This window comes from Natrix helvetica, assembly GCF_964273705.1.
Source record: "Natrix helvetica genome assembly, chromosome: 1".
NCBI classification, from domain to species: domain Eukaryota; kingdom Metazoa; phylum Chordata; class Lepidosauria; order Squamata; family Natricidae; genus Natrix; species Natrix helvetica.
In genome coordinates this window covers 127,254,894-127,267,503 of record NC_138548.1, presented here as the reverse complement: position 1 = coordinate 127,267,503, position 12,610 = coordinate 127,254,894, and the positions used below count along the sequence as shown (strand labels likewise).

Sequence of the window (12,610 nt, the reverse complement as noted above, 5' to 3'; positions counted from 1 at the left end):
AGTACATCATGCAATATTATGTATGGTTTTCCTCGTTATGTAATCTAATCTATGTGGTGAATGAACCAGACACTAGGCTGTGAATGGAGTCAAGACACCTCACGTATTTGCTACTTATGTAGGGAAGCTAAGAAACCAAGTAGCAGATTCTGTAACAGCTTTGTTCCCTCTGTGCCATCCACCGCAAGATGTTTTTCTCTCCATTTACATGTATACATCCAAACTAGACTGTGTGTTGTTTTTCTGTGTCATATAATATATGTGGATATATGCATAATTTTGCATCTATTTATGTATTTAGTCATGTTTATGTAGTGTATATTGGAGGTGGTGACCCTTTGAGAGCTGTATGCAACGAAATTTCATTTTAATGTATACCAATTAGTGTGCATTCAAAGTGACAATAAAGTTTATCTATCATCTATCTATCTATCTATCTATCTATCTATCTATCTATCTATCTATCTATCTATCTATCATCCATCCATCCATCCATCCATCCATCTTGATTACTATCCTCTAATAGTAGGAGCGTAGGAGCCTAGCAGCCATCCTCCCTTATGCCTCCGACTCTGGGGCTAATTCTACACTGCGCCAAGGATTTTAAAAGAAACCGCTCGGCTTCCCTTTCCAAAAGCAAAATTCGTCCTTCCCTGCATTGTTTATTTGGACCTGAGGTGGAATTATAGCGTCTGTCCCTCCGTAATTCATCTTCCAACCAGTGCGCCCAGCCTTTTATATCTGCCTACGGCCTCAGAAAGACCGCCTCCTCGCCCGCCCCAGGAACAGGAAGACGAGAAGCCGCACCGGGCCTGGGTTCCTTCTTTTCGGAGGCGCGGTTCACCTAGGGAACTGCCCGATCGCTGGGGAGCTGGGGTCGAAAGACGGGGCGGCGGGCAACCAGATCTTGCAGTGACAGACCCTTATCGCCGCTCCGCTCGAAACAGGGAGTTGCCTCGGAAGCCTCGCCCGGCATCTCTTCGCTCCCCTCGATCGACATGGATCTAGACAAGCTGTTTCTGGACGAGGAGGGCGCTTTCTCCCTGAGCGGCTTCCAGGAGTTCACGGTGAGTTGTCGTCGTCGTTAGCCTCGTCCAACCTGCCCCTGACCGCCAACGCTGTTTTTGCTTTGAATGGTCGCGTCCTCTTCCTGTCCGTCCTGTGCCTTTCTTTACAGATCGATAATCGATCTGTGACGCTCCCTTGCTTTTAATTCAGGTGGAAAGATGTGGCAGTTTTTATTGTTAGAACCGAGACAAAAATCTTTACTGAACTGCTTCATATTGCCCCGAGATCTTACCAGCAACTCCCTTTTTCCCCTTTCAGCCCACTTACATTTCTTCCTACAATAATGTTCCTGTATCTGTGATCCATTCCTTTAAAAATCACATTGAGGCGTGAGTTGTAACTTTCCTTATAATTTCTGTGCCTGATTACTTACCCCCTTATTCTGAGGAAATGAGACTGCAAACCCTGATGACAAAAATAAGACATCAGAAGAATAAAATATAAATTATAACCAGACAAAGTTATAAACAAGGGCTAAACTCCCGAAGGGTTTAGAAACAAGGGCATTCTGCTGTGGAGACAGAAGTATTGCCAGTTCTTCACTACGGCACCTTTCACATCTTCATAGGATCAACTAGATCTAGTCATTTCTGCAGCAATATAAAGCCTATCTGTTTACTGTAATTTTGATGGTCTGGATTACTCTATAACAGTGGTTCTCAACCTGTGGGTCGGGACCCCTTTGGGGGTCGAACGACCCTTTCACAGGGGTCACCTAAGACCATTGGAAAACACATATTTTCAAAAAAAATATGGAAAACATAAAATAATTTTATGGTTGGGGGTCACCACAACATGAGGAACTGTATTAAAGGGTCGCGGCATTAGGAAGGTTGAGACCCACTGCTCTAGAAGGTGCCATAAATCAGAAGTGCAGAAATTACCTTAATAATGTTTTGTGTTTTCATGAATCAGAACAACACATTAGGGAAACTTGTTGCCTTGTGCTTCATTTTCTTAACGCTATTGAAATTACTTTGCCAATGAAAAAAAGGCATTGACAAGTAGGGAAGGGCAAACCTGTGGTTGGAATATCAAACAAGAGGGAGGTGTTAAGAAAGGGCTGAGCTTAGAGACTTTGCACTGCAGGAAGTGGCAAAGGCCTGACCTCCCCAGAATCCCTGAAGCTTTATCTGACTATTCCCAAGGAAATGCAGCCAGTCTGGCTAGATTCTTCTAACATAGGTGACTAATAATAAAGGTCCTGCTTGAGACTATCCATGAGGGTTCTGATTGCTTGCGCCTGACTCCTCCTCACACTTCAAAGGGCTTATTAGCTTGTTTCCATTTATTAATGTTCTCCTAAGATACGGACTTCAATGCAAAAAAAGTGAAGAGACTTTTTCTTGGGCTTTTGTCATATTCATTGTAACTAAGTCAAACACTGATTGCCCTTCAATTTAATTTACATTTAGATTCGGTTTAAAAGTAATAATACTTATTATACCCCAGAATGAGAGGCCAAGTTGAGAACCAAGGCTAAAGAGAACACCCTCAAAAATCATTCAATTGAAATTAGAAAGTGTGTGTGCAGAAATAGTTTTGCTGTTGCATTAGGCTGAGAGAAAAGTCAAGGCCAAGGTATTTGTAATTGAGTAGAATTCATGAGATTCTAAAAATAATGATTGATATGTTGCTATTTATTTTGGTTTTATTATATAGTGATGCTGTGTTTTACTGCTGTAAATCTTTTGTGGTGGTAGGTAAATTTCATAAACAAATCAACCAGCCAGTTATACAATAGTGGGATTTATTTAATTTTAGCTTGGCCTATGAAGCTGTAGGAATAGAGGAAACGTTACGTAAAGACATGTGCAGTAAAATGCCATGATCTCAGTAGCTGGTTACCTTGAAAATACCTATGAGCTTATCTAATTAGCAGAACCAGATGTGGGAAGAGAGGAAAGGTTACGTACAGACATGCGCATTAAACGGCCATGAGCTCAGTGACCATTTACCTCAACTGTTTATTAGAGATAGGCTGTACCAGGGAATTATGTGGAGCTTCCACCTTGGCTGGGATGGTCTGCAAGATTGACAAGGGAAATAAGAGAGAATGTACCAATAAGATGCTGTTGCTACCCCTGCTTTTGCTTTGCTTGTTAAAACTGTATAAAAGCCAAATAAACTCTGCGTAAGGCAGACAGACATTTTGGACACCACTGCTGTGATGGATTTCTGAAACCTACATGAAGCAACTTGCATAATGGTTTGGGTTTAATCGATTATTAATTAGAAATACCACATGATGGAAGGGATATATGAAAGTTTTGGAAATTACACCTTGGGGGTTTGAAAAGACCCTTAAGGTATAATTGCACATACTTCAGTGTTTGTTTATTTATTATCCCGCCTTCTATTATTTTTATAAACAACTCAAGATGGGGGAAATATCTAATGTTTGTTCCTCCTCCTATTTTCCCCTGTGAGGTGATGTAGATCTAGTCAGATCTTTCTTAAGAACAAGTCACAGGATGAAAGTTGCTTCTAATATTCTTATAGATGCTTAGGACATATTTGTGTATTGAAATGTAATCTTCAGTTGTTTGTGATTGGGAGAAATATGGTGTGTTTGTGTACTACAATGTTATGGATTTCTTTTTTCAGTTCCTTCCCAAACACCAGCAGTTGAGTGATCGTGTACGTAAACGACTTTACTATGGTTGGGATAAAGACAGTGCCCTTGATAATCTCTCAAGTCCAGTTGCAGGTGAGTTTCGTTGGGAAATGTTGTATTTGGCCTTAGGAAGGGTTTAAGAAAGGAAAAAAATGATATCCTGAAGAAAATTACAAGCTATTGAAAATTGGACCAAGGCTTATCTTCGCGTATACACCGAGTTGGCTACATAATCAATTCTGCCAAATTCTACCTTTGCTTTAAAAGAGTTCATGAATTTTCATCCTGCTTTGATCATTTAGCATTACTGGGATAATTAAATATCTGAGAAAGGAGTTGAGTATATAAGAATTCTCTGAATTATGTTGTGAAGATGCAATACTCCACAGTTAGCCTCCCCCCCCCCCCCAAGCACTTAATAGAAAGTGGGAAAGTGTTCAAGAAAAACTATCAGTGGTTTTTCCCATAAGGTTTTCATTTTAAATAAAGTATAGGGTGAGGTGTGGGCAGTGGGTATAAGAGAGATGAAATGAAGAACAGAATAATAGGTCTCTCCTTTTTTTTCTGCATTTAGAAATTAATCATGTGTTGCCCATTTCTAAAAACTAAATGAATGAAAAGATAGAAAAGAACAAACAAAGTCTAGTCTGTCCCAACAGAGTATACTATATTATTTCATTTAAACATATAACAATCACATTTATTCTCGTATGTAATTCCTCAAATATGTCTTTTCCTATAACTTTATATGAATTACAGTATTTCTAAATGATATTCAGTAAATTAGGTCTTTATCTTTGTTGTAACAGAATCTATTGAAGCAGGTTGTTTAGCTTGACAATTTATAATTTCATTTACATTCCTAATTTTAGCCAATAGGTAGCTTTCCAGCTTCCTGAGCAATACTGAAATTAGAGAAAATGTTCAACGGAAACAAAACAGCTTTTTTCAACACTACTTCTTTGATGTTCTTACTGCTTTTATTGTAATAAATCTTGCTAAAGAGAATTTGCTGAGATTGTGATACTTTTAAGTCTATTTAATTTTAACAACAGAATTGGTACAAATCTGATTAATTATAGGGACACCATTAAGATGTAAATTGATTTAAACAAAGGATTGGGATTAAAGAAAATAAATCCCACAAATGCAAATCTATAGCGGAAGGAGTCTTTTTTTCTTCTTCTTTGTCTTCTCCCCTGTTTAGCAATACATCTGTCCTGTAACTTTCTTATGTCTGAGAGGCTTCTGCGGGAAATCAGATGGGGAAAGGTGCAAAATAATTTGTTTTGTAATATTTTGGGTGTGAAATTTTGCAAACCATTACCACCAACACCCACTTCCAGGTGTGAAACTGCTACTCTGAGCATGAGACAAACTGTTCTGAATTCATTCTCAACATTTGTGATTTCTTGATCCTGAACAATTATTTTAATCAAGTGGGGCTACAGAGAGAGATAGAGACAGACAGACAGAAACAAAGAGAAAACAGTTCCAGAAATGGATGTTAGGTTCTGTTACGTTACAGGAAAATTTGAGCAAGAATTTCTTCAGCTTCAGAAGAAGGATCTCTTTACATTGCATTAATGCCAGCTATTTTTTATGTTCTAGATATTGCTGTTGAATTACTTCAGAAAGCTGCTCCTAGTCCAATTAGGAGACTTCAAAAGAAATACGTTTCTCATGTCTCCCGGTATGACCCATTTCTCCTTCTCTATTTTTGGACCAATCTTTTCTCTGCATTCATATTTATTGTTGTATCTTTTTTACATTTGTTTTGAACAAATACTGCTATGGAAGAAGATACTTTCTGTTTGTGGGGAAAGAATGGCTGGAAAGGAAGGTTTATTTTTTATTGTATATATTTATTAGATTTTTATTCCAACTTTATTACTTGATAAGTAACTCATGGCAACAAACATATGTACTACTCTTCCTCCTCCTATTTTCCCAGAAAAACAATCCTGTGAGGTGAGTTTGGCTGAGAGAGCGTGACAGCTCCAAAGTCACGCAGCCAGCTTTTGTACCTACAGTGAGACTAGAACTCACAGTCTCCTGGTTTCTATGCCACCATTTTAACCACTACACTAAGCTGGCACTGTTGTATGATAGCTGCTTATAATTATGAATAATTATTCTATAATTAAGAATTAATATAATTAAAATTACTGTAGGAGAGCTCTTTCTATAAATTTCAGCTTGGAAAAAAGTGTTAACAAGATCAGAAGGTAAAAAGTTGGCCTTGACAACAGATTTTTAGTGAGAAATGATGGAAAAAATGCTGTAAATCCTAAGAATCCTAATTTTCGTGTTGCTCTTGGGACCTCCAAAAGAGCAAAGTAATTTTTTTATATTTGCTGCAACATCTTGCAGACACTTGTTTGAATCATAAGAGGAAGCATGTTGGTTCAGAATAAAGGACTCTTCTGTTCCCATGGCAGCCAACTATAGAAAGGCAGTAAACAAAATGTGATCGGGATAGTATTTGCCATCTTTTAAAATCCCAATCAGGAAAGTTTCCACCTCTCCTTGTCAGCATTCAAGAGTGGAGCTTGTAAATACACAATAGCTATGTTGCAGAATATGTCACACGTTTAATAATGTTTGGTTGTGCAGCTAAAATGGCCTCAAGGAAGGTCTCTTATTTGATTCCTATGGGAGGAGATTTTTAATATGCTGCTTCTTTTAGGGAGGCTTGTATTTCTCCCTGCTCCATGATGTTGGCGTTGGTTTATATTGAGCGACTTCGGCACCGTAATCCTGAATACCTACAGCAGATCTCATCCTCCGACCTTTTCTTGATTTCCATGGTGAGTAAATTGGGTTGGGACGGAGGCAGGCAAAGCAGAATGCTTGTGTGTGAGAGAGCATGTGTTTGTTTATATAATTAGCCGCACATTTAATCATCTTAGAAAATAGAATATACATGTACTTTAAATCAGTCTTTTCCCAAGAAGTGCACAACTATAATCCTATGAAGAAATGTTCAGGATCTTTTGTCTATACTACAAGCTGTCTTGATCCTTCCAGACTCCATCATTTCACAACATTCTCACCATGAAAAGATATGAAGTTTTCAAAAATACTGAAATTTGGGTCCTGAACAACTGTATTTATGGGAAATATTGAACTTTAAAGTACCATAGGATAATTTTTAAGCACTGCTGAACTTATTTTTGACAATATCTATTGAACAACATTTCTTTTGATAATATACACTTTAAATCAGTTGGAGCTATGTATCTAGTTTTAAACATTGTTCTTTCCCCTCATGTTTAACCATCATTGTTCCACTTCCATACTTTCTCATTTTATAATGCATTCCAGATGTCCTGTCATAGGCTCTCTGCCACCTTCCCCATAATCTTTCTAGCTTGAAGTCAATCACAGTTTATCTGTCACACTGCTGATGTTTAGTTTTGTGAATTGATCTCTCTCACCTAACCTTTGGCATTGAATTTTTCACACTGACATCTATACTTTCACTTCTCAAAGTATCTGAACATTTGCAAGTTGAGGATTGGGATTTAGAAATAAGGGAAATTGCCATGTCTTTATCCCATCCCTACACTAAAACAAACCACAGTGATAATGTTTTAATGCAGCCCCTCCTCCTGTTGCTTTCAGATGGTTGCCAGCAAGTACCTTTATGATGAAGGAGAAGAGGAAGAGGTATTCAATGATGAATGGGGTGCTGCAGGAAAGGTGGACGTACAGACTATGAACATGCTGGAGATGAATTTCCTCCGTGCCATTGTAAGACTTTTAAAGATGTGTTATGTGAAGGAGATGCACAAATCTTTGTTACTTTCAACCAAAGTTCCGAGAAATTAGTCGGCTAAAAGGATATGAGAAGATGTATGCACTTAAAGAGTGGCAAAGCTATAGGAGTTTTAAATGCAATTATAATGAAGATTGAATAAAAGGTAGCACTAGCACTTAGACTTATATACCGCTTCACAGTGCTTTTACAGCCCTCTCTAAGCAGTTTACAGAGTCAGCATATTGCTTCTAACAATCTGGGTCCTCATTTTATCAATCTCAGAAGGATGGAAAGCTGAGTCAACCTTGAGCCTGGTGAGATTTGAACTGCCAAATTGCAGGCAGCTGGCAGTCAGCAGAAGGAACCTGCAGTACTGCGCTCTAACCACTGCGCCACCACAGTTCTTGCTGGGTTTTATGTTGCTAAAATGCAAAACAATATAGATTTCATTTAGTACTGTAATGCATAAGTAAATTCAGAGCAATAGATTCATGAATGAATAAAACCCAAACACTTGCAGTAACAGCAATAATAACAATCCAAAGAGATAACACTTAAGTGTCAAGCAGACAGTATTGTTTTATCCAGATGTCTGCAAGACTTAAGCGGTTTCTCTTCCACTTGAAATAGGACATTCCATGAGCAGAACCTCACACCAGCTACAGTTGAAAATTTGTTGAATAAGAGAAATAAAAGCACTACAAATGGCTGTTATGAGGCACTGCCCAAACTGAATATGGGGAACATTTTTACATTTAAATGTAGTTAGCATGAACATCATTCAATCCTTCCCTTTTTATATTTCATGCACTGTTCATATAAAAAGGGGGATAGGAAAATTCTAGCTCACTGTTTCAATCATTCTTACCTTATCTACAGGACTGGAGTCTTTTTACAGATCTCAAGGAGTTTTTTGAAGTGCTCAGCTGGCTGGAAGGACGGTATGTGTTTTTGATCAAGATGCTGATATTTTTCTAGAACTGGCATAAAAGCAGTTCTTTGAGTGGGCTGGGAAAACAATTACTTTGTATTCTAAATGGACTGAACATGATCAGAAAGTGACTTTAAGTTCTGCCGTATCTATAGCTAGATTGCCTTGATGAACCACTGTTCAGCCAGTCTTCTGTCTTCCCACATGTGACTGTACAAGGTATCAGAATGTACAGTGTACATTTTTGCTGAATTTTGGAAACAGAATGTGTTTTGTTCTAAAGCTGGAAGTACTATCCATGCAAACTAGTCAACTTTGAAAATCCTCTCCAAAGAAGACTCATTTGATTCTTCATGTTTCATTGGAGTGTGTGCGAATGTATGTGTGGGAAAAGTGAGGAGTGTTATCTTACTGACACTATAAATTGATTAGATCCGTTGCTAAACTGTATCGGTGTATCAATTCCTGGAGTGACAAATATAGCAGCATGGATATTTCTGTCACTAATATAACAAGGAAGTGGTTTGTTTGTACAGGTCTGACGACACCAGAAATGGGGATGTTCTTGAGTAAAGGCTCTGATTTTTTTTGTTTTGTTCCTACAGTGTGGCTGAGAAGCAGGGTGTTAGACGTGGCTGGTTCACCTACACTGATCTGTGTGTTCTAATGGAACAAACTTTGTGGCAGCAGGCTTTCGGTCAATTCTACCAGCAGGTAGCCAAGGTATGAACCAAATTGCCTAAAGTGAGAAAAGGGAGTGACAAAGAGAACAAGGGGTTGTAAATGAGATAGGTAAAAATAGGAACAGGTCAATAGGTTATTTAGGGTGCAGTATGCAAATGAGAGAGAAATCCTAATTCTGAGATCCCTCCTATGATTACTTGGGGTAAGAATGATAGGATGCTAGTTTTGTTAGCTACCCAACTGCCCAATGGAAAGAAAACAAAGAGAAACTCTGAATTGAAATTAATTGTGGCGATGGGGATGGGAGTGTCAGAGAGATAGCAAACTCACCAATAACCTTTTGTTGAATTAAGGTTCTGTGACTGTCTGCACCATGCAAGGACAAACTTCCTTGTGTTTTCTTTGAATACCTATTACATACTTTCAAATGTCACATGTGTTGACTGATCCAAAGAAGCCGGGTATCCTAGTCCTGATTTCGACTACCGGTCTATAGAATTTGATAATCCTCTGTCTTATTTCATCTGTGATTTTACTAACTTTCTACACCATTTTTCAATTTAGAAGCCCTTAAAGTGGTGGGTTAATGCAGACAGATTAAAAAAAGGTTAAACACTTACAAAGCAATAAAATCCACAGTAGAGTGGTCAAAACATGACAATTTGTTCAACTAACATTTATTAAATAAGACACAATGGCTATCTGTGTACCCTCAAAGTCAAACCAAATATACCGCATTATGGTTTAGCATGATATTTGTGAACTCTGCAATAAATACTCGGAAATTAGTATTTCTAACAGCATTTCTCTGACTAGACCTTGCTAGATAATGGAAGTTTTTTCCTTGATCAGTTTACAAATTCCTAGTCTTCTGCATTTGAAAGAGAGTGGGATATGCAATTGGAGTTCTTTGTAGACAATATATTCTGATCCAGTGGATTGCTCCAATTCTAGGACTAAAAACAGTGTATAATCTAGTTTCTTTTTTCTCCCCTTCTACAGCTAGCCTGCATTCTTGGTGTGGTGTATCTGACAGGTGTTGCTGCTGTATTTGCTTCAGCTGCAGTGATGCATCACACTCTCCATGTGAAAAGGTCTGGTCCTACTGCTGTTACCAGCACCAGAGATGCTCTAGTTTCATGTCTGCCTCTTTCCTCTTCATCCCAGAATATGAATTACAAACAAGAGCCACCATATTGTCTTTCATGGCCCAGAGTGGAGAATCAAACCTTTCAAGGTGAAAAGCAGCAAAGAGGGATCAGTGGGGTTTCAGTTACAGTGCTGTATCTCTGGGGCAAAGTCCTTAAGGCATTATCTTATTCAGCAGCCCCCATCAGCTCTTCACTTTATCCACACTGCCATCAGCCCACTTCCTGCATGACAGCCAACCACACAGCTTGCGCCCATTTTGCTCAACAGTCAACTCGCTTTGGACTTCCTTGTTGCTCCAGCAGCTTATGCTGGGACAGACCTCTTCGTTTGTCTCCTAATTGCAAAGACTGGCCGGAACCTCTAGCATTGCAGCAGTGTCCTTGGCAGGCTTCCTTAGAGCTTGGCAGGTTCAAAACGTTTATGTTTCCTAGTTAAGGTTGGAAAGAAGGACCTAGCTTAGATGTAGGGGGTGAACACCTTGATAAGAAATGCTTTGGTGCATCAGAGTCATGGGACACAAGGCAGGAAAAGCCAGAGATGGAAACGAAGCGCTTGATACACTGTATTGCAGCAAATATTAACTCGCTCACCTTTTAAATTTTGACTTCAATATCTTTCTCCCAAATTGACAGTGATGCTTAAAAAGCTGTAAGGAGTTTATTGGAAGAATGCATCTCGTCTGAAGTGTTGAGACTGGAACAGGGAGCGCAAAGTCTAATAAACACTTCTTCCATTTCATATAAGCCAGTTATTTGCACTGGAGGCTGGTGTGAGTCCTTCCTTGCTAAATTGGGTGAGGACACTAATATCAGGATTGCTTGCATCAGGCACCATCCATCCTCCCAGCTTAGCTGTACTTGTGGAGCAATTTGCTAAGTAGACTTCTGCGTAAGTTCTATGGGATCTCGCTACCATGGTGGCGAATAGCAGCAGCTCTACACAATTTAGGTTAGCAGTGATTGTTACATAATTAAGTATGTAAAGTCATTACTTGTGTTCTCTGCCTGTGTTTTACCCGTTGTTTTCCTAAAAGCCATGCAGGCCTGGGATTCTCTTGTGCTGTTACATGGGGATGAAGGTAGGGTGGGATGCCACTTGCTGGGGGAAGGCTCAGTACCATTATTTAGGGTACAGAAGATTAAGGATAGTTTGGAATTCCTGGTCTTATTTATGAGTGCTTGACTGCCTCCTTCATTTTTTGTGACAGAAGCTGGTAGAAGGGTGGCAGCTTTTTCTTATGCCTGCCTTTTGTAAGGAGATTGCCTCCAGATTATGTTGGATTACTACTTTCTGTGATCCCCAGTTAGCATGGCCAATGGCTGGGGGGAGTGATAATTCAAACTCTCTGAGGATACCTAAATAAGAAAGGCTGTCCTACTCCAATTTCTTCCAACACTTTTCGGCTGTAGTTTTCCACTGTAATTTGTAGATGGGATCTCTTCTAATAAAGGTATTTGTGTGTTCTTTTTTGGTTTGTTTGTTTGTTTCACGATTCCAAACCTTCACCCAGTACCATCAGCTGCTTTCTCTTCTTTCTGGCAGCTTAAGGCAGTGTTTCTCAATCTTGGCAATTTTAAAATGGGTGGACTTCAACTTCCAGAATTCCCCAGCCAGCCAATTCTTGGAATTGAAGTTGTCAAGGTTGAGAAAACACTGCTCTAAATGGTATATATGGCTCAGAAATATTACTATTGAACATTATGTTCTTGAGTATCTTACACTTTATTTTACAGTACTTCCCATAATGTCTAGCCCACTAAAAGTAGAATAGTGTAGCTGATATTCTCACCCTGTTCTATTTTGTGTATAGACACATCTATACTCAAATATTCAGAAGTAAAATAGCTTTATGGATCTGTACCTCATAGCTGCTCAAAGATATAGTGTGATTTGCTTAACTCTCCTAATATTCTGGGCATATGCATTCTTGTGCAGAAAATGCTTCTTCGTGTTCTTAACATGCATATACAGTCCTAGAAGACCTGGGGCCACTTTCTTTCTTAGCCCTAGGCAAGAGGCAATGGCAAACCACTTCTAAAATTTGGCAACAAAACTGAAGGGCAGCTGCCAAGGGTCAAAACTGACTGAAACACACACAAACGAATGAATCTTCTATAAAGCCTTGAGTGAGATCTTTGTGTTGTGATGGAGAACCATTTATTATTCTTTGAACTAGATTCAAAAATAGCAAGAAAGAACATTCCAGTATAATTTTATTGCACTAATGCATTTTGAGGAAGTATTAGAATATTTATATTACTACTCTGGAGACTGGGCTTTCTTTGTGATATAGACTATAGCTATGACTGTGTAGAGTCATAGCTAGAATGTAAGAAAAGAACAAAGTCCTAAGGTAGGATTTTGAACCAACTTGAGGAGCAATTATGCAAGCTTG

At 38.9% G+C, this 12,610-nt stretch overlaps 1 protein-coding gene across 1 annotated transcript; it reads left to right on the top strand.

Moving 5' to 3' along the window:
- The first annotated feature begins 791 nt into the window (after positions 1-791).
- On the top strand, positions 792-11,679 carry CNPPD1 (cyclin Pas1/PHO80 domain containing 1). The gene is made up of 8 exons (XM_081936373.1): positions 792-1,067; positions 3,676-3,778; positions 5,297-5,378; positions 6,375-6,495; positions 7,313-7,441; positions 8,328-8,389; positions 8,985-9,102; positions 10,066-11,679. Exons 1-8 carry the CDS (start codon positions 999-1,001, stop codon positions 10,648-10,650), a joined length of 1,269 nt encoding a protein of 422 aa, XP_081792499.1. The 5' UTR covers positions 792-998; the 3' UTR covers positions 10,651-11,679.
- The last annotated feature ends 931 nt before the right edge of the window (positions 11,680-12,610 follow it).

Bases quoted from the DNA above. Each gene is read 5' to 3' on its own strand.
- CNPPD1 (XM_081936373.1), top strand. From the start codon at position 999: ATGGATCTAGACAAGCTGTTTCTGGACGAGGAGGGCGCTTTCTCCCTG. The intron at 1,068-3,675 runs GTGAGTTGTCGT...TTCTTTTTTCAG, and splicing joins GCGGCTTCCAGGAGTTCACG to TTCCTTCCCAAACACCAGCA. The intron at 5,379-6,374 runs GTATGACCCATT...TGCTTCTTTTAG, and splicing joins TACGTTTCTCATGTCTCCCG to GGAGGCTTGTATTTCTCCCT.